This window comes from Narcine bancroftii, unplaced genomic scaffold (genome assembly GCF_036971445.1).
Source record: "Narcine bancroftii isolate sNarBan1 unplaced genomic scaffold, sNarBan1.hap1 Scaffold_699, whole genome shotgun sequence".
Classification (NCBI taxonomy): domain Eukaryota; kingdom Metazoa; phylum Chordata; class Chondrichthyes; order Torpediniformes; family Narcinidae; genus Narcine; species Narcine bancroftii.
This window is the reverse complement of record NW_027212206.1, coordinates 1-26,483: the sequence shown is the minus strand read 5'-3', so window position 1 is coordinate 26,483 and position 26,483 is coordinate 1. Positions and strand designations below refer to the sequence as shown.

At 50.6% G+C, this 26,483-nt stretch overlaps 1 protein-coding gene across 1 annotated transcript; it reads right to left on the bottom strand.

The window, feature by feature from the left end:
• Positions 1–3,993: 3,993 nt before the first annotated feature.
• Positions 3,994–25,216, bottom strand: LOC138751106 (protein capicua homolog). Its single transcript, XM_069913181.1, is given in 13 exon segments — positions 3,994–5,251; positions 5,678–5,815; positions 6,165–6,296; positions 6,440–6,591; positions 6,874–7,079; positions 7,945–8,306; positions 8,917–9,294; positions 20,792–20,958; positions 21,109–21,145; positions 21,148–21,274; positions 21,754–21,971; positions 22,470–22,998; positions 25,094–25,216. Coding segments are annotated over 13 exon segments (2,814 nt in total). The 3' UTR covers positions 3,994–5,006.
• Positions 25,217–26,483: the final 1,267 nt, after the last annotated feature.

Genomic DNA, 26,483 nt, shown 5'->3' with positions numbered 1-26,483 from the left:
ACCAAGGTGAGGTGAAGAGTGCTCCAGACCACAGTCTTGCTGCTGGGAGATTTTGTGGCCTTGACGGAGGATGGAAAATGAGGCTGAGTCAGGCTTGTGAACCAGAGGGACCGTGGGGTTGATCTGTTGAGGGTGCCATGCAGGTTGGCTGGGTAATTCAGAAGGCCAGTGGGGAGCCAGGAACCGAGGTGATGTTGGAGCTCCGGGAAGGAGATGATGACACGGTCAGGAAGGATGTGGATGTTGGTGGTAGGGTTGGGGTATCGGAGATGGCAGCTTTCAGATCTGTCAGCGAGGCCAGAGATGGCGGAGAATGCACTGAGGCAGGTGGGGAGGGTTTAAAATCAGGTCCGGGCTGCACAGGGCATGTTCCCTAACAGCAGGAACCTCTCCCCAGCCAATCACAAATTCAATCAGGGGAATCATTTAAAGACTCGGACATGCACTTCATGGATTTTCTTGATGCTCTCCGTATTGCACAGTCAGTTTGTTTACTTTTCTTTATTTGTTTACATGTCATGTGTTTTTTTCACACTATCAATCAGTGCCAATTCTCTCTGACCCCAGGAAAGAGAAATCTCAGGGCTGTATGTGATGACATTATGTGTTTGACAATAAATCTGAAATCTCCTTATTTCCCTCTCACCCCACTCTCTATCTCTTCCCCTCACCTCCTCCATACCCCCCTTCCCCAGTTCTTTGATCCAGGACAGGTGCTGTACACGTATGAGTCTGCAGTGGGTTACGGACTAATGGTGCTGCAGTGTGTGGCGTATCTGTGGTTCAGTTACGCTGTCTACACAACCCTCAAACGCTGGCCGGAGAAACACACCTTCTACGTCCCCTTCTACGCAGCCTACTCCCTCTGGTGGGTGTTTCCCAATGCGGACCCAGGGGATGATCTCCCCTCTCCCCCACCTTGCCCCTCCTCTCTCCCCCTCCCCAGTCTGGGCTCTCTCATGTTGACCTCTCCCCCTAGGTTCGTGGCGGTCCCCCGTCACGGCGCTGATCGCCAACTTTGGCATCGCCAAGTGGGTCCCGGGAGAAGATCGTCAACGGAATGCAATTGGTTGTCTGCCTGTACGCCCACTCCGTCTTCCTGGTGAGTGGAGGGTCCCAAGTCCCTCTTCCCTTCCTGGATCCTTCCTCACTCCTGCCTCCCCACAGTGACATTCCCCTGTCCCCTTGGGTTGAGGGGTCATGGAACTTCCGCCTCCCACACCAATGCCTTGTATCCATCTGATAGGTCATCACTCGCCCTTCAGCAGCCAATCAGAACTTCCCGTACCACGTGCGCACTTCCCAGATTGGATCGGCACGCGGATTCGTCTACGCCGAGGACAGACACTTGGACCCTGCGGGCATTACGGATATCCACTCCGGACTCTTCACCATCTCCACCACTCACAGCTGCAGCGAGGTGGGGGGGAATAGAGGGGAGAGAAGAGGGAGGCAGAGGGGGTGGGAGGGAGAGAGAGAGGGAGGGAAGGGATGTGTGAACACCTCTCCCCACACTGATCCTTTACGTTTTCAATCACAGATCAGTGGAGCTCTTGCCGAGATGGACTTCCCATGGGAAACCCAGCTTGCCGGTGGCTATTGGCAAACACCGTGATATGTCGGTGGACCCCAGCCCTCTCACCGTCACCCCGGTCACTCACTGTGGAACCCAAGGAGACGGTCTGAATGTCCCAGAGCTGAGTGTGAATCAAGTCAACTGTTTATTAGAGGTGGAGGGAGCTTCCCTCTGTGTCTGACCCCGGGAGTGTGTGATGGGATGAGGAGGGAATGGGTGAGGGGATGGTTCCAACTCTAAATATAGTGTCCCCAGTAAAGCTGGAGGGTGAGAGTCCACTCAGTTTTTACATTTCACATTCCATGCTGGGATTTTTGAGACATGACGGACCATTGGGGTCAAGGGAACACCAATTCCTTGGTTACAGGGGTCAGTGGGTTTTGAAGTGAACTCCCCCCACCTCAGAGTTTTGCCTGATCTGATCCTGTGGAATATCCACAAACTGTAAAAATGTTCAATAAACTCATTTGTTTGTGAAGTTGTCTCTCACCACACACTTCCCTTTCCTGTCACTCTCCCTCCCTTCTCCCCTCCACTTCTCGACCCCACTCTTCTTCCCCTCCCAAATTGCTCCAATCCTTTATGCCCCTCTCTGCTCTGACCTCTCCATCTCTCCCCCCCAAACCCACCCTCGCTGTCCCCCATCTCCACCCTCACTGACCCATCTCATCTTTCCACAAGCTCCCCCTCCTCTCCATCCAATTTGTGCCCCTCTCCCTCGTTGCCTCACTCCCCTCTGGGCAACCTCAGCCATCTCACCCTCTCCCTGCAGCAATACCCCCCATCAATCTCTCCACCTCAACATGTCAGCCAAAATAGCATGGATCTCCTAGAGGCTGCCCCATTCCCTCACACATAAAGACTGCCTGCAAATTGGAGACACAACACCTCATCTTCTGACTGGGCCCCTCCAACCGGACGGCATTAACTTCTGTTAAACTCCAAACTTCTTCCTTAACCCCTCCGCTCTGCCTCCCTCCCCCGGATTCCCTCCACTCTGCCACCCACCCCCAGATCCCTCAGTTGTCTTACTCTCTCCAACAGAGGTGCAAAATTCGTTTTGGGGAGGAGAATCTTCCCCTTCACTGTATCTAAGGTCAGTTTTTAAATAGAGTTTCAACACAGCTTTTCAGAAGAGGGAAATTGCTCTTCGAGGAACTGGAAGTACCAAGTTCTGGAAACAGCCCCCTCTCCCGTCTGCTACACCCACTTATCACCTCGACAAAGACACAGCAATACAAACGCAACACCAAGAAATGGCAACCGTCTTCTCAGATGGGTCCCTTCTGTCTCAGATCCAACCTTCAAGGACGATCCCTTCTCTCCAAGATGAGATGTTGCAGGAATTCACAGCACACCAAGGGCTACAGAGGCCTCCCAAAATTCCTCCAGGATTCGACGCTGCTGAAACTGACCTAATCCCTTGCATTTGTTTTGCACAGTGAGACTAAAAACATGGAGCTAAATAATTATTCATCTGTCTTACCTGTAAAAACGATCAAGTGAATCTCCCTCAACACTGTCCCATCACACACTCCCGGGGTCAGACACAGAGTGGAGCTCCCTCCGCACTGTCCCATCGCACACTTCCGGGGTCAGACACAGAATGAAGCTCCCTCCGCACTGTCCCATCATACACATTCCCAGGATCAGACACAGAGTGAAGCTCCCTCCACACTGTCCCATCACACACTCCCCGGGTCAGACACAGAGCAAAGCTCTCTCTTTTCCCAGGTGAATCCTGCTGAAGCAGTGTCCATTGAGCCTATGCAGAAGTGCCAGGTATAGGTGCATGGTCAGTGAAGCAGACTGAGGTGAACTCATTGCCAGGCCCCACAATGGCCAATAACGCTCCCTCAGAGGCTTTGCTGAGTATTGAAGGCCTCGTTCGCCATGCAGTCCCACAGTGCAAGCCCTACACTCTGCCTGTCACACATGTGTGCACAGCCCATTAGTAATTGAGTGTGCAAGATCCAGCATGTATTTCTCACCTGTGAGTGTGCAAGCTATTCCTCATTTGACACCTGTGCGCATGAAACACAGTAAGTCCCCAGTAAGTGTGTGCAGGAGAGATCACACCATGCCTGAGCATCCAGTCAGGTACACCTACTCACCACTGAGTGTGCAGTCTAACCATCCTGTGCACAGCTAACACGCACATCACCTGGGTGTGCAAGGGACCCACCTTGGACCCGGCGACCTGAGTGCAAGGTGGTGAAATGTAGCCAGTGAGATTGCGTGTGCAAACCGGCCATCTGATTCCCACCATGGCTTGGAACTCAGTTGAGTGACAGGGTCCGTCTGGGGAGGAGGAACCTCAAAACGAGGGGGGAGGGGGAGAGAATCCCCACACTTAGGGGGAGGTGTGCGGGACGGGTTTACTGAGACACACACACACACACACAGTGACCATTGGGTACAGTTTTCGGTGGAGCCATTTCAATCTATAATACAAAGCAACTTTACACATATTGTACAGAACGCATCAGCACGGGTGGAGAGAGAGGGGGGAGAGGAAGAGGCTGAGAGCGTGGTTGGGAAGGAGATGGAGGCACAATTGGGGATAGGGAGATACTAGAAAAGATAGGACTGAAGGAGCGAGAGAAGAATGGGGAGTGATGGAGAGATGGAAGGATAGGGAGGGTGATGGTGGAATGGGGAGGGAAACAGAAAACCCCAGGATGGGGCTGGAACAGAGAGACAGGCCCCAGGGAATCTGTACAGTTCTTCTGCCACAAGATGGTCCAGGTAAGTAGTAACATCCTGGGGCAGGACGGATAGAGTCCTCCCCCACCTTCACTCACCAATGTCACCCCTTCCCTTTCATCCCCATGTTCTTGGCAGGGAGGTTCAAGGACCACCATCTGACTCGGGAGCCCATCTACCCCTCGTCTCTCCTTCCCAGTGTTCGTCTGGGGGCAAGGTCAGGCTCCCCCTCCTCTCTGACCCTTGATGATGCAGTCCCAGAGTGGGGTCATAGCCCTCTCTTCGACCCTCGATGGTGCAGTCCAGGGGCCAGGTCAGGCCTCCCTCTCCCGTTCCCAGTATAAACCACTGGGAGTGAGGAGAAATCCCACCCCCCCTCAATGGTTGGGTCTGGTGTCAAGGGAAAAACTCCCCATCTTGATGGTTCAGTCTGGGGCGAGGGGAAGGTGCCCCCTCCTCCCCGATTGTTGGGTCCAGGTGGGGGAAGGAGATCCATGGTCCCCGATGAGTCTCTGTGGCATGGGGAAAGCCTGGAAAGGGGCCTGGGGGTGACAATAGGGGGTGGGGCCCCCGACATGACCCCCTCTCCCCCTTCCCACTGCGAGTACTTAACTATTTATATATTTATATATATGTTCAGGTATAAAAACGGAGTGGGGATGGAGGGAGGGGGGTGGAGGGAGGGGAGGGGGTAGGAGATGGGGTGGTGAGGGGGCTTGGGCAGTCAGCTGCCCCCACCACCCACAGAACCCTCGGTGCCCGATTCCTCGCCTTCCTCTGGACGGCCCAGCGCCTCACCAGGGAGCTGAGCAGGGGGCGACGGCGGAGGGAGAGGTGAGCACAGGGGTTGTTCACTGGGCGTAGCCGTCTGCATGATCTTCTGCCGCACCTCGCGGATCTTCAACTGCAAGCACACCTTGGTGGGGAAGATATCTGCATAACGGGACTGGAAGGCAGCTGTGGCCTGAGCTGTGGGGTGTTGAGGGAGAGAGAAGGGGGGGTGGAGGGGAGAGAGAGGGGAGGTGGGTGGAGAGGGAAGGTGGTGGGGGAGAGAGGGGAAATGGGTGGAGAGGGAATGTGGTGGGGGAGAGAGGGGAGGGGATATTAGTGTCAGGTTTAAACAAACCCCAACATCACTGCATTGTGTTTTCACATAACACTGTCCACACTGTATATGAGGTCCTGTGTTTTAGTGTTCGCTGTACCCCCATTCACAGCTCCCTCCCTCCCACTGGCAAGCACCCCCTTCACTCACTGACCATTTGCGGTTGGAGGGAGAGGAATCAAACTGACCAGTCTACTGGAACCCCTCCCCTCTCCCCCTCCCACTAACCCCCTCGCCACCAGCTTGTCCTCATTTTGCCCCCTCATCTGTCCCCCCTCCCCTCCCCGTACCTGAGGGGAAGAAGCCGTGCTCCTGGAAGAGCTGCATGACGAGGGCTCGCCGCTGATCCAACGTCCGCCTTAGTGACGAGTAGGGCACCTTGTCCGTCAGCTCCGTCATCATCTCGTCCCCGTCTGACCCTTGACTTGCTGAGGGGTAGGGGTCAGCGGTCAGCTGGCTCCTGGCCACAGTCTCTACCCCTAACCCACACAACAGGCTGATCACCCCAACCCTCCCCACCACAACACTCATGGACAATGGAGGAACAGAGAGACATCAACACAGACTCAAACGCATACACTGACGCAAACTCTCACACTCCAAACGGACACGTGCAGTCCCAAACACACTCTCTAAGTCCCATGACCCTGACAATGCCCTGACCTTTCTTCCCCCTTGACCATGATGCTGCACCGACTCTTCACCCCGTGACCATGTCAACCTTTACAATGCTCTAACCCATGACCCCGACCTGACCCCTCCCATGACCATGCGTACCGGGTTTGTCGAAGGTGAAGATGTCTCCCTCGCGGTTGGCACTCTTGGGCGTGTTGGGCTCCGAACTGCAGCTGGAGCGACGTCGAATTTTCCTCTTGGGGGAGATTGGGTCCTCGGTCGAGGAGTCCAAGTCTGCAGGGAAAAGCACAGTGCAAGGGGGATGAGGGGAGGGGGAAGAGAGAGAGAGAGAGAGAGAGAGAGGGGAGAGAGAGAGAGAGAGAGAGGGGGGGGGGAGAGCAAGGGGGAGGGGGGGTACAGGATGGGGAACTGTTTACCTGTGGAGTTCTTGCGTTTCTTCCTGTAGCTGCTGAGGATGGTCCGTGGAGAGGTGGTCAGCGCCTGCAGTGTGGGGGATGGCAGCACCTCCTCTGGACGGAACTCAGGCAGCTCCGCAAAACGCTCCTCAAAATCCACCTCAGACAGAACCCTGCAGGGAGAGGAAAAGGAGAGTCTGAACACTGTTGTGTGGGGGTGAGGAGGGGGGAGGGAGGAAGGAAAGAGTTTTAACCCTTCGGTGGAGGATTGTGAGAGAGTCTGAACCCTGAAGAGATAGCACATGATAAAGGGACTGGCCCTTCACCCTGTAACCCCTCCCTGACCCTCCACCCAATGTCCCACCTTGCCCCTTCACTCCGTAACCCCACCCTGACCCCCCACCCTGTGACCCCATCCTGACCCCCCCCACCCCATGACCCCACTATTCACTCACTTGTCGACTGAGTCGAACGTTTTCTTTAAAGGAGGCGGCCTCACTTTCACCTTTTTGGGTGGGTCCTTCTTCTCTGGGGTGTCTGCAGTGCTGCCCGATGCTTTGGCAGGGTCCCCAGCAGGCAGTGGGGCCTGCGAGGTGCTAGGCGCCTCTGACCATCCATCTGGGAGTGGCCCACGCCAGTCAGCGGCTGCCGGGGACTTCACCTACCGGACAAAGGAACAACATGCTGTCACCATGTTCCAGCAACACTGGAACTAACAAGGGACAGACACGCCATCAATGTGGGAACAATATGGGACAGACATGCCGTAAACATGGGAACACAGGACAGACACACCATAATGTGGGAAAAATACAGAACTGAGACACTGTCAACATGGGACTGACACCCTGTCAACATGTGAACGTGGGATATACATCCTGACAACATGGGAATAACATGGAATTGGCATGCTGTCACCATGAGAACACAGGACTGACACAATGCAGGAATGATACTGGATTGACCCACTGTCAGCAAGGGAACTCCTCCTCTGCTCCCCCCACTCTGGCAACCACTCCGTCCCCACCCTCTAGGCCCCCCTCACTCCCCTCTCTCACCCACAACCTTCCCCTCTCCCACCCCTCACCTTCCCCATCCAAAACCATCTCTTCCCACCCTGTCCTTTCCCTTCCCACACTGAACCCTCAACTCTCCATCCTTAACATCCCCACACCTCTCCCACACAGAACTCACAATGCTATACACTCCAGAATGTTAGCCGAATGTAATAATATTCATTAATCTATGGATATTAAAATGTGATTAATGATTCTTTATAAATCCTGTTTGGTCTCTCCCCCCCCCACCCCACTCTCTGCCCTCTCTCTTTCTCTCCCCTTCTCCCCCCCTCTTTCCCCCACTTTCTTCCCCCCTCTCTCCCCCTCCACTTCTCTCTCCCTCTCTTTCTCTATCTCTCCCCCTCTTTCTCCCACACTCTCTCTCTCCCCCTCTTTCTCTATCTCTCCCCCTCTCTCTCTCTCCCATTTCTCTCACACTCTCCCCCCTCCCAGCGTGTACCCCCTTACCCCGGGCTCCCTCTTCACCACCACCTCAGTATTGGTGGAAGTGCTGACGTAGGTTTCTCCGCCCTTGGACGCGCTCTCCGTTCCGGCTTCACTGGGACCCTTCTCGTCCACCATCTCTCCAGCCTGTGGGCAGGTCTCGCTGGGGTGTTGGATGGGCCTGCAGGGAACTGCTGTCCCGTCCTCTGCTCCGGAGCCCCTGTCATGAGTGGGGGCCCGATCCCCCAACTCACCCTCCTCCAGAAACCCCTCCTCCTTTTCCATGGCCGTCGCACCAGCACTTGGCTGCTTGCCAGCTCCCCTCGCAGAGGGGGCCGAGGTCACAGAGGCCAGGTGTGTAGTCCTCAGAGCGAAGGGGAGGTTCCCTGTGGAGGGGGGAGAATGGAAGGGAAGGGGGTTAGTCCAGGAATATCAGGATGGAAGGGAGAGAGGGGAAAAGGATGAGGGGTTAGTCTCGGAATGCTGAGGCGGTGGTGGGGGGGGGGGGAAGGGCTGGGGGAGAGTCCAGGAATGCCAGAGGAGATGGGAATTTGTCTGGGAATCTCATAGGGAGTGGGGGTTGGTCTCGGAATCCTGGAGGGGGGTGGGGAAGGGATAAAGATTAATCTGGTAATCCAGGAGGGAGTGAGGGGGTTGGTCTTGGCATCCCAGAGATGGGGGAGTGGGTTATTCTGGGAATTCTGGAGATTGGGGAGTAGGAGCTGATGGTAGTGAGTCTGGGGAATATCAGAACGAACAGAAAGGGGTGAGGGGAAAGGAAGGAAGATGGAAGGAGAAAGCATAGGCAGGAGGCTTGGAGAAGGAGGAGAAAGGAGGTGTCAGGAGAGCGGAATGTGGAATGAGGACAAATGGGGATGGAGTATGATAGGAAGGGAGAGGGAGGAGTGGGGAGGGAAGAGGAGAGGGAGGGGGAGAGGAGAGGGAGGGGAAGAGGAGTGAGAGGGGTTGGGGGACAGTGGGGTGAAACCCCCTTACCTTGTGAAGTTGCAGTAACTCCAGTGTGGAGTGATCCAGTGGTGCACACTCCATGGGAGGTTGTTTGAGGTGAGGCGGCCTGCTGTGACCCCAGTGTGAGTTGCAGTGACCCTGGCGCAACCTGCTGTGATCCCGACGCGACCAGCAGAGACCCTGGCGCAACCTGCTGTGACCCCGGCGCGACCGGCTGTGACCCTGGCAAGGACGAGGTCACCGGGTCAGGCCCTGCCGCCTTGGGCAGGATGGCTGTTGGCATGGAACACGATGAGGTGGAAGCCATGATGGAGACCTGAGTTGTGGCAGCCAGCGTCTTTCCCGAGGGTGGAGCCGACAACTGGGGCGAGGCAACTGGTCCACTGGTCAAGACTGGAGACTGCCCTGCGGGGTGGGGGGCAAGAGAAGGTGGTGTAGAGAGAGAGAGAGAGAGAGGAGAGAGAGGAGACAGAGAGAGAGAGAGAGAGAAGAGGAGGGGGAGAGAGAGAAAGGGAGGGGGAGAGAGAGAAAGGGAGGGGGAGAGTGTGAGAGAAATGGGGGAGAGGGGGAGAGATAGAGAAAGAGAGGGGGGAGAGAGAAGGGGAGGGGAGAGAGAGTGTGGGAGAAAGAGAGGGAGAGAGGGGGAAGAAAGAGGGGGAAGAGAGGGGGGAGAGGGGAAGTGGGAAAGAGAAGGGGAGAGAAAGAGAGGGCAGAGAGTTGGGTGGGGGAAGAGACCAAACAGGATTTATAAAGAATCGTTAATCACATTTTAATATGCGGGGAGTCAAGTGATGGAGTAGTGGCCGGTCAGGGAACTCCAGCCCTTTCCGGAAAAGTTTAAAAAAAACACACAAAACACAAAGGCACAAACATAAAAATTAAAACAAAGTGAAAGTAAAGGTGGGAAGAAAATGCCAGCGAAGAAAGTCGAAAGCAACGGGAAGAAGAGAAGAAGAAAGAATGTCGGAAGAAGAAGGTGAAGGCCTTACCTGTCCGAGGAGGCCCGCTGCGGAGAGGGAAGCCCGCTCCCTAAGGTCAGTTGAAGTCCCGAGCTCGGGTCTACAAAAATGGCTCACGGAGCCAAGTAAAAGTGCGCCACCGCGCATTAAAAAAAAAACACTGACGGGACGGGGGACCAGCTGAGGAGTCGATCTCCACAGCTGAGAATGATAGCTGCAACACAGGAAGAGAACATAGAAAATAAAGAGTACAATAAAAAAGAAAGTATAAAGAAAAGAAGGAAACAACAGATGACCAACCCAGAGGAAGAAGAAGAAGAACATAGAGAAATGGAACAAGAAGGGAAAGGCAAGACAATGGATATTTTTTTTTAAAGAATATATGGAATCAGTAAAAGAATGGCAATTACAAGAATTTAGTGAAATAAAAAGAAGAATTAAAAGTGCAGAAGAAAAAATGAATAGATTAGAGATGGTCATGTAAGATATAGGAAAAAGAGTGGACAAGGTGGAAGAACAAGAAACAGCCATAGAAATGGAAGTAGAGGACTTAAAAAAGAAATTAGAAGAATCTAATAAAAAAGTTAAAGAGACACAAGAGCTGTTAGCTCAGAAGATAGATATAATGGAAAATTATAATAGAAGAAATAATATAAAATAGTGGGCCTTAAGGAAGATGAAGAAGGCAAGAATATGAGAGAATTTATAAAAGATTGGATCCCCAGGGTCCTAGGAAGACCAGAATTACAGGAAGAAATGGAAATAGAAAGAAAGGGCACATAGAACATTAGCCCCGAAACCACAGCCACAACAAAAACCAAGATCCATTTTAGTAAAATTCTTAAGATATGCAACAAGAGAAAATATATTGGAGAAAGCAATGAAGAAAATAAGAGAAAACAAAAAGCCACTGGAATACAAAGGTCAAAAAATTTTTTTCTATCCAGACATAAGTTTTGAACTCGTGAAGAAGAGAACGGAGACATGTAACGAGAGTAAAAATGACCACGAACTATATGTATGTGTGTATTTGGATATATATACGTGTGTACATGAGTGTATCCGTATTTAAAGGAAAATATATAGATTATAGTTAAGAATTAATAAGGGAATGAAAGGGAAGAGAGGAAGTAAGGAGGGAATTAAGAGAGTGACCTTTGTTATATATGAAAATTGAAATCTTTTATGGGGGGGGCTGGGTGGGGAGGAGTTACGGTCACTGCAAAATCAGTTGATGCTTGCGAGTGAATTCACAAATCCAAATAGAGAGGGGAGATGTGGTTGCCTGACAAGGGATAAAGGGCAACTCAGGAAGGGGAGGGGATAGTGGGGTTAAAGAAATTTTAGATAGAATAAGGGAAATGTTTGATGTTTTAGAAATGTTGTCTTATAAAGTGTTCAAAACAAGAAAGCAGAAATGGATAAGAAGGAAAGGTGATGATGAGGGAACGGAAAGGGAAGATAAACAAAGTATGAAATGGCTACGTTGAACTATATGACTCTAAATATTAACGGAATACATAACCAAATCAAAAGGAAGAAACTGCTAAATTTACTGAAAAAAGAAAAAATTGATATAGCATTCGTGCAAGAAACATATTCAACTGAAATGGAGCACAAGAAATTAAAGAGAGATTGGGTAGGACATGTAACAGCAGCGTCATATAATTCAAAAGCTAGAGGAGTAGCTATATTAATCAGTAAAAATGTACCAATTAAAATAGAAGAGGAAATAATAGATCCAGCAGGGAGATATGTAATGATAAAATGTCAGATATATTCGGAGTTTTGGAATTTACTCAATATATATTCACCTAACGAAGAAGATCAAAAATTTATGCAAGATATTTTTTTGAAGATAGCAGACACGCAAGGGAACATACTAATAGGAGGGGATTTCAACCTTAATTTGGATTCAAACATCGATAAAACTGGGGAAAAAATTAACAGAAAGAACAAAGTAACTAAATTTATAATTAAATCGATGCAAGAAATGCAACTTTTGGATATATGGAGAAACAACACCCAAAGGAAAAAGAATTATTCGGGTAGACATAAAACATACTCAAGAATAGACCTATTCCTGTTATCAGCTCGCATGCAAGACAGAGTAATAAAAACAGAATATAAAGCTAGAATATTATCGGACCACTCACCCTTAATATTGACAATAAAGTTAGAGGACATCCCTCCAAGAATGTAGAGATGGAGATTAAATTCCATGTTACTTAAAAGGCAGGATTTTAGAGAATTCATTGAAAGACAAATTAAAATGTACTTTGAAATAAATACGGAATCAGTGAAAGATAAGTTTATACTATGGGACGCAATGAAAGCGTTCATCAGAGGGCAAATAATAAGTTATGTAACCAAGATGAAGAAGGACTACAATCAGGAAACAGAGCAGTTGGAAAGGGAAATACTAAATATAGAAAAAGAATTAGCAAAGAAGGAAGACACAATAACTGGATACACAGGCTATACATTACACCTCAAAAGTTAAATAAATGGGACCCAACAGTATCTGACAGATGTTTTCGTTGTAAAAAAGAAATGGGAACAATTCATGCAACTGGACATGTGAGAAAGTAGAAAAAGTTTGGGAAGATCTAAACCAGATATTAAATAAAATTACAGAAAACAATATACCAAAAAATCCAGAGATCTTCCTCCTAAGTAACATAAAAAACAAAGAATTTGGAATTGATTTGGATGGTGCACAAAAAAGATTTGTTAAGATAGCTCTAGCCGTAGCAAAAAAATGTATTATGTCAACCTGGAAATTGGAAGATAATTTGAAAATACAACAATGGTATATAGAAATGAATAAATGTATTCGATTAGAAAAACTAACATATAGTTTAAGAAATAATATTGAAATATTTGAACAAATATGGGAGCCTTACATGAAACACAATAGAGAAAACCTACCGGGGACATTCACTACCTAAATTAACGAAAGGAGAAGGAAATGAAAAGAATTGACTCAGTGGAATTTCTTGTTTATTTTTATTGAGTGACAACATTGTTTGACGGGTTTAATGTATCTTAGATTTTGTACTTTAAATGAATGGGGGGGGAGGTAGGGAGGGTGGGATGGGAGGAGGGAGGGGGAGAAAATGACACTATATATTTGAAAAGGAAAATGTATGTATCATGGTCAATGTGGTTTATGGTGTGAAAAATAAAAATTTTTTTAAAAAAAGGAAGACACAACTAAAAGAAGAGAATTAGCAGATAAAAAATAAAATCTGAAACACTACAAACATATAAGGTGGAGAAGAACATAATGAAGACAAAACAGAAATATTATGAACTAGGAGAAAAAACGCACAAAATTCTAGCATGGCAGCTTAAGACAGAACAAACTAAGAGAATGGTATTGGCATCAAGGAAAAAAGACAAACAAATCACATATAATCCAATGGAGATTAATGAAAACTTTAGAGAATTCTACGAACAATTATACCAAACTGAAAACGAAGGGAAAGAAGACAAAATAGATGAATTTTTAACTAAAATTGAACTACCAAAATTACAAATAGAAGAACAAAATAAATTAACAGAACCATTTGAAATAGTAGAAATACAAGAGATAATAAAAAAAAACTACCAAATAATAAAACACCAGGAGAGGATGGATTCCCAATAGAATTCTATAAAACATTTAAAGATTTATTAATTCCTCCCCTCCTGGAAGTAATCAACCAGACTGATAAAACACAAAGCTTACCAGATTCATGCAAAACAGCAATAATTACAGTAATACCAAAGACAGGGAAAGATCCACTTGCACCAGCGTCATATAGACCAATATCTTTACTTAACACAGATTATAAGATAATAGCTAAACTATTAGCAAACAGATTAGCCGACTATGTACCAAAAATAGTAAATCTAGACCAAACTGGATTTATTAAAAAAAGACGAACAGACAATATTTATAAATTTATTAACTTAATTCATGCAGTAGAAGGGAATAAAGCTCCAACAGTAGCAGTTGCTTTAGACGCAGAGAAGGCCTTTGACAGAGTAGAATGGAATTATTTATTCAAAGTATTACAAAAATTCAGTTTACCAGAGAAGTATATTAATTGGATTAAAGCATTTTATAAGGGGCCATTGGCGAAAGTGACAGTAAATGGATATATATCAAAGCAATTTAACTTAAGCAGATCAACAAGGCAGGGATGCCCACCATCACCCTTATTGTTCGCGTTAGCTATAGAACCACTAGCAGAATTGATAAGAACAGAAAATAATATAAAAGGAATAAAAATAAAAGACAAGGAATATAAAATCAGTTTATTTGCAGATGACGTTATAGTATACTTAACAGAACCAGAAAAATCAATAAAAGAATTACATAGGAAATTGAAGGAATATGGAGAAGTGTCGGGGTACAAGATCAATGCAAATAAAAGTGGAGCAATGCCAATGAATAATGTGGATTTCTCAAAATTTAAGAAAGAATCACCATTCAGATGGCAAATGCAAGCAATACGATACCTAGGTATACAAATAAATAAAAACCTCTGCCATCTATATAAACTCAATTATTATCCACTAATGAAAAAATTACAGAACGACTTAGAGCATTGGAAAGACTTACCACTAACACTAATAGGAAGGATAAACTGTATTAAAATGAACATTTTCCCAAGGATACAATACCTATTTCAGGCATTGCCAATACACTTGACGGAGAAATTCTTCAAGGAGTTAAAGAAAATAATAAGGAAATTTTATGGAAAGGGGGGAAACCGAGGATAGCACTAGATAAATTAACAGAATGGTATAAACAAGGAGGCTTACAACTGCCAAACTTTAAAATTATTATAGAGCCACACAATTAAGATACCTATCAGATTTTTATCAAACAAAGGAAAAGCCAGATTGGACTAGATTAGAACTAGATAAAATAGGGGAGAAGATATCTGAACATATATTATAAATGGGATGAAAAATTGGTACAACGCAGGAATTCTCCAGTATTACATCATCTGCTCAATATTTGGAAGAAGATTCATGTAGAAAGGAATAAAACAAATTACCAAATTACCAAAACTAATACTGACGCAAAATCAGCTAATCCCTTTTACAATAGATAACCTTTCCTTTAGAGAATGGGAGAAAAAAGGGATCAAAAGAATAGAAAATTGCTTTTCAGGAAATAAATTACTATCCTTTGAACAAATGTAGGATAAATATAATATAACTCAAGATACAGTGTTGGCATACTACCAACTGAAATCCTACTTAAAGGACAAATTGGGAAGCAGTCTGAGGTTACCAGAGGGAAGTAATTTTGAATATGTGATTACAGACACAATGATAATCAAAAAATTTATAATAAATATGTATATTAAACTGCAAGAAAAGGAGAATGAGGAAACAAATGGTAAAACTAAACAAAAATGGGAACAAGATTTAAACATAAAGATAAAGAAGGAAACATGGTAGAAGTTATGCTCTGGAACTATGAGAAATACAATAAACACGAGGTTACGTATGATACAATATAACTGGATACACAGGCTATACATTACACCTCAAAAGTTAAATAAATGGGACCCAACAGTATCTGACAGATGTTTTCGTTGTAAAAAGGAAATGGGAACAACAATTCATGCAATCTGGACATGTGAGAAAGTGAAAAAATTTTGGGAAGATCTAAACCAGATATTAAATAAAATCACAGAAAGCAATATACCAAAAAACCCAGAGATCTTCCTCCTAAGTAACATAAAAACAAAGAATTTGGACCTGATTTGGATGGTGCACAAAAAAGATTTGTTAGGATAGCCCTAGCTATAGCAAAAAAATGTATTATGTCAGCCTGGAAATTAGAAGATAACTTGAGAATACAACAATGGTATATAGAAATGAATAAATGTATTCATTTGAAAAAATAACCTATAATTTAAGAAATAATATTACAATATTTGAACAAATATGGGAGCCATACATGAAACACAATAGAGAAAACCTACCGGGGACATCTACCACCTAAAATGACAGAAGGAGAAGGAAATGAAAAGAATTGACTCAGTGGAATTTCTTGTTTAGTTTTATTGAGTGACAACATTGTTTGACGGGTTTAATGTATCTTAGATTCTGTACTTTAAATGAATGGGAGGGGAGGTAGGGAGGGTGGGATGGGAAGGGGGGGGGAGAAAACGACACTGTATATATTTGAAAAGAAAAATGTATGTATCTTGATCAATGTGGTTTATAGTGTGAAAATTTTTTTTAAATTTTTAAAAATCACATTTTAATATCCATAGGTTAATGAATATTATTACATTCGGCTAACATTTTGGAGTGTATAGTATTGTTAGATGCAGAGAAGGCTTTTGACAGAGTGAAATGGAAATAGCTGTTTGAAATTTTGGAAAGATTTAATTTCAGTCCTGGTTTTACTTTCATGGATTAATTTGATCCATCATGTTCCTGTTGCTGCAGTAATTAACTATTAATCAAAAATCCTCTTTTTTCCAATCTGCTTTGAGGAACTAAACGGGATTGTCCAACAAGTCCTTTATTATTTAACCTGGCCTTGGAATCTTTAGCGAAAGCACTCCAGTGATATTCAGGGTATTATTAACAGAGGAGATGTAATTCATATGGTGATCTTTTACCGTATATTTCGGGTCCTGAGAAATCTATTCCCTTAATGCTGTCTTTGCTTTCCCAATCCAGTATTTTTTCAGGATATTAATTCAATCTCTACAAAAGTGAACTATTTCCAATAAATATGCATGTACCTATCGACTAGCTAAAGAACACTTTACATATATGGGGTCAAGATCACTAAAAAAATTTAAAGATTTATACAAATTTAATTTTCTCCCTTTGATTGAGCATGTGAAAGAAACACTTTCTAGATGGTCTCCACTGGCCATAACTTTAATAGGTGAGAATTTTACCCAGATTTTTGTATATATTTCAAGCAGATCCAGTTTTTATTCCCAAATCACTGTTTTGACAATATTGACTAAAATTTCCTGTTATATATGGAATAATGAGAATTAAAGGAAGGTGGTGGTATGTCTTTATCTAATCTTAGATTTTATTATTAGGCAGTTAATATCGATATTGTAGTGGCCCACGCACAGAGACGTGGACCGGCCCACAAAATGGCTGACAAACGCGGTGACTGCATGGACCTGGGGGGGGGGGGGTGTGACATTGGCCGTCGTCCCAGGTGACCTCCCGCACAGCGGGAAGATGGGGAACTATGGCGGGAATGCAGGCCAGCACTCTGATGACGCGGGGGGCCCTGATGTCAGCGCTTTGAGCCACGTAAGTGCGATGGCCAGAGCTATAAACCAGTCTTGATTCCAAGGCTTTGGTGTGTGTGTTGTTCTCCTCCACGCTCGCGTAGGGTCAATGCTACACTGGTGACCCCGACAGGTCCAACCGGCAGTTGGACCTGAAGATGATGGATCAAGTAGATCCAGCAACAATCCACATGGTCTGACTCAGGTTCCCAACGTTTTGGGTGTCAAAGCCACACGTGTGGTTTGAGCAGGCCAAGGCCCAGTTCCAGATCTGGCATCGTCTCCAACCACACCCGCATCATGAGCACACTCGATCAAAACAGAACGGCAAGTGTTGTAGATTTCCTGAGCAAGGCAAATATGCAGCCCTCAAAAGAGCTGTCAAACTGCACTTTCGGGCTCTCCCAGCACGAGCACGCTGCCCGATCGCTACATATGGACGGATTGGGGAACAGGCTGGCTAATATCATCCTCCTGGTACACACCAGACCACAGGCACCTACTGCTCTAGCATGGGTTAGGGGGGGATGCTGGAACAGCTCATCGAGGTCCAGTGGCAATGCCTGGCCTCTTTCAGCAGGCACCTCTGCCCTCTTTGCCCCCCTCCTGCCCGAGCTCAAAAACAGCCCTCTCCACCAAGAGGTATTGGCGCTGTACCTGGCGGTAAGACATTTCCTTTACTTTTTGGAAGGTCAGAAGTTCAAGGTCTTCACCAATCACAAGTCATTGGCTTTTGCCTTCCATAAGGTATCGGACCTGTGGTCAGCCTGACAACAGAGACACATTTGTCCATTTACCATGGACATATAACACATCGCAGGGAAAAGCAACGCAGTAGCCAACAAAGCAGAGTCAGTGCACACCCTGCCCCAGGGGGTTGACTATGAGACCCTCGCCAAAGCGCAGCAGCAGGACCCTGAGATCCTCATGTATAGAACGGTAGTTTCCAGTCAGGGTGGAAGATGTCCCCATCGCACCAGGTAACCTGACAGCGCTGTGCAACGTCTCTACTAGTAGCCCCTGCCCCATCATTCCGGCTGCATAGAGGCGCCAGGTTTTCAACGCCATCCACAATTTGGCACATCCCGCAATCCGAGCCATGGTCAAGATGATGACTAAGAGGTTTGTCTGGTATGGCCTCCATAAGCAGGTCAAGCAGTGGGCCAAAACCTGCATGAACTGCCAGTCCTCCAAGATTCACACGAGGGTGGCCACAGACTCCTGAACCAGCGTGGCACAGGTACACCCACGTACATATTGACATTGTGGGGCCGTTACCAGTTATCCGTGGAGCGAGATACCTCTTGACCATGGTTGACTTCTCCACTAGGTGGCCTGAGACGGTCCCACTGTCTGATGCCACCACAGAAACCTGCACCAGGGCACTTATCGACACATTGGTGCCCAGATTCGGGGACCCAGAGCACCTTATTTCCACCACACCACGGCGCATCACCCTCAGGCCAATGGGTGGTGGAGCAGTTTCACAGGCACCTCAAGGCAGCCTTGATGGCACAGCTCAAGGATCCCAACTGGGTGGACAAACTGCCTTGTGTCCTACTGGGGATTCGTACCGCACCGGAGGACTTCAATGCCTCAGTGGCGGAGATGGTACGGCACATCCTTGATCATTCCGGGGAGTTCCTGGCCCCTGATAAACGCCTGGAAGATCCCGCGGCAATGCTCAAGAACTTGCGGTGAAAATTGCGGTCTCTGATCCTGCGGCAGCCCCCACCCTACAATGACCCTATGAGGGGCCCTACAGCGTCATCAGGGACAACGACTTCACCTTCGTCCTCGACATTGGTAGCAAGGACGAGACTTTTACGAGTCTGTGGCCACCCTCGTGTGAATCTGCACTTTGGAGGACTGCCTGAAACCAACATTTCTGGACTCTAACCAGCCAGTCTCCACTTGTCCCCTGCAAACCGCCCAACTCAATGGTCAATGGCCCAATTGCTGATTCTGGGGTGGAGTCATGTAGCGGCCCAAGCACGGAGACACAGACCAGCCCACAAAACGGCCAACAAATGCGGTGACCTGGGGCTGTCGTCCCAGCCGTGAAGATGGGAAACTATGGCGGGAACGCCTGCCAATTCCAGGCTGGCATTCCGATGACGCGGGGCCCTGACGCCACCACCTGGGGCGATACAAGTGCAAGGGCACTTGCAAGAGCAAAACAGTCTCGATTCCAAGGCTTTGGTGTGCGTTTTGTTCTTTTCCACGCTTGTGTAGCGCGAACACTACAATACATTATTTTCTGGATATATTATCCTGATAAATCTGAACGACCTCATTGGACAGATTTGGAACTGAAATCTGTAGAGAGGTGTTCATTCACTTCTGTTTACACTTTCTAAGGTTAGTCGACATTCCTTTTACCCAATATTTAAACATACATTACAGATTTGGTTTCAATTTCACCAGTATTTTGATTGGACAAATTTTAGTTTATCCATTTTCTAAACTATTTCTTCTCATCATCCAGAATAGATCAAACCTTTTCTATTTGGAAAAGCAAAGGAATTGTCCATTTTTCTGATCTGTTTGTAGATGGATGTTTAATGTCTTTTGATACAATATCTAACAAATATAATGTACCCTTCACATTTTTCAGTTACTGTTTTTTAATCAGATATTACCCAACTTTCCTCTATCATATATCAGCCTGATTTGTTTGATCCTCTTTTTCATTTGAACCCTTCCCAGAAGGGACAAAATTGCCATCGATCTCCAATGATAAAAAACTAGAGGAGTTTGGGAATTAGAACTTCGGTCACTTCTCCCAGAGGAACTTTGGGAAAAGATTGTTTTGTATGGTTAATACTTCCTCATTATGTGCCAACGTGCATTGATTCAGTTTAAAGTGGCCCATTGGGTTCATAGGTCAAAAGATAAATTGGCCCATATCTTTCCTGATGTTAGTCTGATGTGTGACAGATGGAAATCACAAGTGGCTACACGAATGGACACGTTTTGGTCTTGCTCTGTATTTTGAAGACTTTGTCCATTCTACTGGGTATTAGACTGCAACCTAATCCACTTGGGAATTCTAGTTCCAGAGCTGAGTGGAGTTTCCTCCTCTGCAGATTGGAATGTCGCCTTCACTGCACTGTTGACCAGAAGAGCCGATCTATTTAAATGGAAAGATCCTAATTCACCAACTTTGATGCAAGGGCTCTCTCAAGTTATGTCATGTTTAAGTTGATAACTCCATTTTGAAGAGACTTGGCATCCTTTTATAAACTGTTTCTGCATGAGTTCATTTGTATTTTGACTTTATCTTCTAGTCTGCTCTGGATTTCTGTTGATTTTTATGGGCAAGAATTAGGTAACTATAGTTTGTACAGATCTGTTGCAGTGAACTCTTGGTTTAGGCTGCCCAGCCTTTTTATTTGGTAGGTTGGATGGGTTTTCAACAATTTGTTTTCCTCATTTTTGAGTATTCCAAATTGAGGAGACAAGGGACAATATTATACTCTATGCTCTCATGTATTAAGTATTTCATTTTAGTGATGTTTCTGTTTTTACGTTCGATTCTGGATTCTATTCTCCTCATGTATTGTTTACTACGTTAATAAGAAGATGGAAAGAGAAAAAAAGATCTTGGCCCTTGCACCCTGACCCCTGCTGGCCCCCAACATTTTCCCCCAAACCTACCTGTCAGCAGGGGCTGCAGTAAGGTGCAGCGGTCGGCTCGGATGGCGGAGAAGCCTACGGTGAGGGGAGCCTGCCGGTGGGAGCTGGACGAGGTGTGGACGGATGGCACCGAGGTGATCAGCGGGAGGCTGGCCTGTCCAGCAGCAGCCGACGGAATGTAGGCAATCCTGGGGGGAGAGCAGAGATGATAAGGGTTCTGGGGAGAGAGCAGCCTTACTCCTTTCTCCCCCATGCCCCTCCATCCTCATCGTTCCTCCCCCACTGCGATGCAGTCCTGTGGAAGGGGATGGAGGAGTGGGTGCATCTCTAAAACTTACCTGGTGGGGGTAGGCAGCAACATCTTCTGGGAATGGTGCTGGCACCCATCACCGCCGTGGGAGTGCCAGTGAAGTTGGTGGGTGCCGTTGAAATGACTGCCTGGTGAACCGGGGCTGGTGAAGTGATCTGTGGCTGCACCACAGGGATCGGTGCGATCTGGATAATCTGCGGCAGAAAATCATGCCAGTGAGAGAGGATCACCAGCTCCTCAACCACAGCCCAGTTGTCACCACTCCACTGTCTAAATCCATCACAACTCTTACCATCACCTGTTCTGCACAGAACTCCATCCCGGTCATTACCACTGCCCTTCACCCCAGCCATTACTACCACCCCCACCCGCTCTGCATGGAACTCTGCCCCGTCATTACCACCACCCTCCTCCACCCACACTGCATAGAACTCCACCCCGGTCATTACCACCACCTTCCACCAGCTCTGCACTCCATCCATCTCCGTCATGGAGATGGAGGGAGGAGGGGTGAATGGGGGAGGGAGGAGGGGTGAATGGGGGAGGGAGAGGGGAGAGAGAGTCATTGGTGGGGGAGGGAGAGAGGGGAAGGGAGAGAGAGGGGAAGAAAGGAAAGGGGGAGAGAGAATGGGAGGAGGAAGAGGAGTCAGTGAGGGAAGGGGGAGAGATTCACCTTGCTGCTCTGCTGGGCCCCGTTCTGCAGGGGCAATGTGATGGGCGGAGTGGCCACATGGAGGGCCGTGGAGGCCGTGCCGCGGACGGTGACCTGCGGGGAGGGCACGGCCACCAGCACCTTACCCTGGACGGGCCCAGAGGGGAGCAGGGCTGAGGCCTGACCCACCTGCCCACTGTGAACTGGTGACAGAGCCGGCACTGGTGATACAGGCTGGGCTGTAGGGAGAAAGGTGAGTGAGCAGGTCCCAGCACCCAAGCAGTCCTCTCCCCACACCCACCGACACCCCTGCCCAACGTCCTACTCATCCCCCCTCCTTCCCGCCCCCTCATCCTCCTCACCCTCTCGATCCCCCACCCCCTCATCTCCCTCCCACTACCCCTCCTATCCTTCTCATTGACCCCCACCTTCCCAATGCCTCCCCCACGCTCAAACCCACTTCCTGCCTCCTCCATCCCATCCCTCTCCCCCGCCCCCCATTCATCTGCCCATCCTTCATCACCTCCTCCCAGGCCTCTCCCTCCCTCTTCTCTCTATCCCTACCCCTCATCCATCTCTACCCCTTCCCTCCCATCAACCCTCCCCCCTGTGCCCTTCCCTCCCCTTCATCCCTCCCCTCCCCTGGTGCCCCACCCTCCGCCTCATCCCTTCCCATCCCCATATTCCCCTTCTCCTTCCCACCTCCCCCTATGCCCTTCCCTCCCCCTTGCCCTCACCTTTCTGTGCCAGCCCAGTGCCGGAGCTGGCCGTGGGTTGGATGATGGAGATGGTCTGAGGGCCGGGAGGTGCAGCGGGGAGGGTGAAATGGAGGTTTGCCCCACCAGCTGCTGCTGGCCCGGGAGACACCCTCAGAGGCTGGGGCAGGATGTACTGGAGCTGGGCAATGGCGGCTGGTTTCAGATGCTGGACCCCCAGGGGGAGGGTGCCATTCTGAGCACCCCCATTTTGGCCCTGGGATACCAGCTGCAGGGAGGGGGCCCGCTGAGGGCGAGGGTACGGTCCTGGAGGCCTAGGAGTTGCAGGGCGGAGAGGGGGCTCTGCCACCACCTTGCGAGGGATGGGTGAGGGGGGGCTCACAAGCACTGTGCCGGCACCCCCACACTTGGGAAAGCGCAGGGGGGTTCCAACTTCCCCATGGTGGAGTGCAATGACTGATTGGCAGGGTGCACCCTCCTCTCTCTTCCGCTTGGCTTCACCCCTCCTCCTGTAGGCTCGGGCAACTGGGGGTGGTAAAGAGAGTGGTGCCTAGATGATGGCCAGGGGTCCGGGGTTGGATCGCTGCAAGGAGGGGCTCCCGCCCAGTCTCCATTGACAATCGACAGGCAGAGTGGACGCCGAGAGCTGTGGTGGTCTGTAGCACCTGGGGGGGGGGGGGGTTGGGGGGGAGAGAGAGGGAGAGCAGTGAGATGGAGAGAGGGAGGAGGAGGGGGTGGAGAGAGAAGGGGCAGAGGATGCGCTGAGTGAGGGGGGGACAAGGGAGAGAGCAGCAGAGTGAGGGGGCAAGGAAAGCAGGGATGGTGAGGAGGGTGGTTGCAAAGAGGGTGGAGGGTGATGTGAGGAAAGAAGTGAGGGTGGTGAGGAAGGAGTCCTGTGCGGAGGGGGCGTGGAGGGAGGGGGCGTGGAGGAGGGGGCGTGGAGGGAGGGGGCGTGGAGGGAGGGGGCGTGGAGGAGGGGGCGTGGAGGGAGGGGGCGTGGAGGGAGGGGGCGTGGAGGGAGGGGGCGTGGAGGGAGGGGGCGTGGAGGGAGGGGGCGTGGAGGGAGGGGGCGTGGAGGGAGGGGGCGAGGAGGGAGGGGGCGAGGAGGGAGGGGGTGAGGAGGGAGGGTGGGGGAGTGTGAAAGGAGGGAGCGAGGAGGGGGAGTGTGGGGGAGTGTGTAGGGAGGGGGCGTGGAGGGAGGGGGCGTGGAGGGAGGGGGCGTGGAGGAGAGAGGGTATGAGGAGGGGGTGGGGGAGTGTGGGGGGGCGTGGAGGGAGGGGGCGGAGGGAGCGAGGAGGGAGGGGGCGAGGAGGGAGGGGGCGAGGAGGGAGGGGGCGAGGAGGGAGGGGGCGAGGAGGGAGGGGGCGAGGAGGGAGGGGCGAGGAGGGAGGGGGCGAGGAGGGAGGGGGCGAGGAGGGAGGGGGCGAGGAGGGAGGGGGCGAGGAGGGAGGGGGCGAGGAGGGAGGGGGCGAGGAGGGAGGGGGGCGAGGAGGGAGGGGGCGAGGAGGGAGGGGGCGAGGAGGGAGGGGGCGAGGAGGGAGGGGGCGAGGAGGAGGGGGCGAGGAGGGAGGGGGCGAGGAGGGAGGGGGCGAGGAGGGAGGGGGCGAGGAGGGAGGGGGCGAGGAGGGAGGGGGCGAGGAGGGAGGGGGCGAGGAGGGAGGGGGCGAGGAGGGAGGGGGCGAGGAGGGAGGGGGCGAGGAGGGAGGGGGCGAGGAGGGAGGGGGCGAGGAGGGAGGGGGCGAGGAGGGAGGGGGCGAGGAGGGAGGGGGCGAGGAGGGAGGGAGCGAGGAGGGAGGGAGCGAGGAGGGAGGGGAGCGAGGAGGGAGGGAGCGAGGAGGGAGGAGCGAGGAGGGAGGGGAGCGAGGAGGGGAGGGAGCGAGGAGGGAGGGAGCGAGGAGGGAGGGGAGCGAGGAGGAGGGGGGCGAGGAGGGAGGGGGCGTGGAGGGAGGGGGCGTGGAGGGATGGGGGCGTGGAGGGAGGGCGTGGAGGGAGGGGGCGAGGAGGGAGGGGGCGTGAAGGGAGGGAGCGTGAAGGGAGGGAGCGTGAAGGGAGGGAGCGGGGAAGGGAGGGAGCGGGAAGGGACGGAGCGGGAAGGGACGGAGCGGGGAATGGACGGAGCGGGAAGGGACGGAGCGGGAAGGGACGGAGCGGGAAGGGGGGAGGGGGGAAGGGGGGAGCGTGGGGAGCGTGGGGAAGGGGGGAGCGTGGGGAAGGGGGGAGCGTGGGGAAGGGGGGAGCGTGGGGAAGGGGGGAGCGTGGGGAAGGGGGGAGCGTGGGGAAGGGGGGGAGCGGGAAGGGGGGAGCGGGAAGGGGGGGAGCGGGAAGGGGGAGCGGGAAGGGGGGAGCGGGAAGGGGGGGAGCGGGAAGGGGGGGAGCGGGAAGGGGGGAGCGGGAAGGGGGGAGCGGGAAGGGGGGAGCGGGAAGGGGGGAGCGGGAAGGGGGGAGCGGGAAGGGGGGAGCGGGAAGGGGGGAGCGGGAAGGGGGGAGCGGGAAGGGGGGAGCGGGAAGCGGGAAGGGGGGAGCGGGAAGGGGGAGCGGGAAGGGGGGAGCGGGAAGGGGGGAGCGGGAAGGGGGGAGCGGGAAGGGGGGAGCGGGAAGGGGGGGCGGGAAGGGGGGGCGGGAAGGGGGGGGCGGGAAGGGGGGGCGGGAAGGGGGGGCGGGAAGGGGGGAGCGGGAAGGGGGGAGCGGGAAGGGGGGGAGCGGGAAGGGGGGGAGCGCGGGAAGGGGAAGGGGGGAGCGGGAAGTGGGCAGTGGGAAGGGTGGAGCATGATGGGAGGGAGCGGGAAGGGAGGGAGCGGGAAGGGAGGGAGCGGGAAGGGAGGGAGCGGGAAGGGAGGGAGCGGGAAGGGAGGGAGCGGGAAGGGTGGGGAGCGGGAAGGGTGGGAGCGGGAAGGGTGGGAGCGGGAAGGGTGGGAGCGGGAAGGGTGGGCGCGGGGAAGGGAGGGCGCGGGAAGGGAGGGCGCGGGAAGGGAGGGCGCGGGAAGGGAGGGCGCGGAAGGGAGGGCGCGGGAAGGGAGGGCGCGGGAAGGGAGGGCGCGGAAGGGAGGGCGCGGAAGGGAGGGCGCGGGAAGGGAGGGCGCGGGAAGGGAGGGGTTATGAAGGGAGGGAGTGTGAACGGTGGAGTCCCGGGGGGAGGGGGTGTGGAACACGGGTCCTTCTGACCCTGACTAAGCCCACCTGCCGTCCCCGTCATCAGCTGATGTGCCCTCACTGTCGCTGTCTGTCACTCTCTCCTTACACTTCAGGTCAATGTCCGTTGTGAAGGACTCTTCTGTAACATCCAACGACAGGTCTGTTCATAACTCTCCTCCACACCCCCTCCTCGGTTCATTCCCCATCACTCCCACTCGCCTACACCTCAAGGAAACTACAAGCAGGCTGGACAAAGGAGGTGCAGTGGACGTCATAGATTTAGATATTCAAAAAGTCTTCAACAAGATGACACACATGAGGCTGCTTCACAAGATGAGCCCATGGATTCTAGCGTGGGTAGTGCACTGGCTGATGGACAGGAAACAGAGAGTGGGAATAAAGAGATCCTATTGCTACAGGTTGGTGACAGGTTACAGTCGAGTCAGTGTTGGGCCATTTCTCTTTACATTGTATGTTAATGATTTGGACTGTGGAATAAAAGGTATTGTGGCTAAATTTACAGATGATACAAAGATAGGTGGATGGACAGGGAGTGAAGAGGAAATGGAGAGTCTGCAGAGAGACTTAGAATAGGAGAACGGGGAAAGAAGTGGCGTACAACAGAGTGTTGAAATGTACGCAATTTGGTAGAAGGAATATTATTTGGATGAGGAGTCCTTGGAATTCCTCGTGCAGAACACCCAAAAGGTGAACTCCAGAATGAGTCGGTGGTGAAGAAGGCGAATGCAACGTTGTCATCCTATCTAGAGGAGAGGGTACAAGAGCAGGGATGTGACGTTGAGACTTTATAGGGCCCCTGGTGAGGCCTCACGTAGAGACTGGGTACAGCTTTGGAATTCCTTATTTAAAAAGGATGTGCTGGTATTGGAGAGGGTTCAGAGA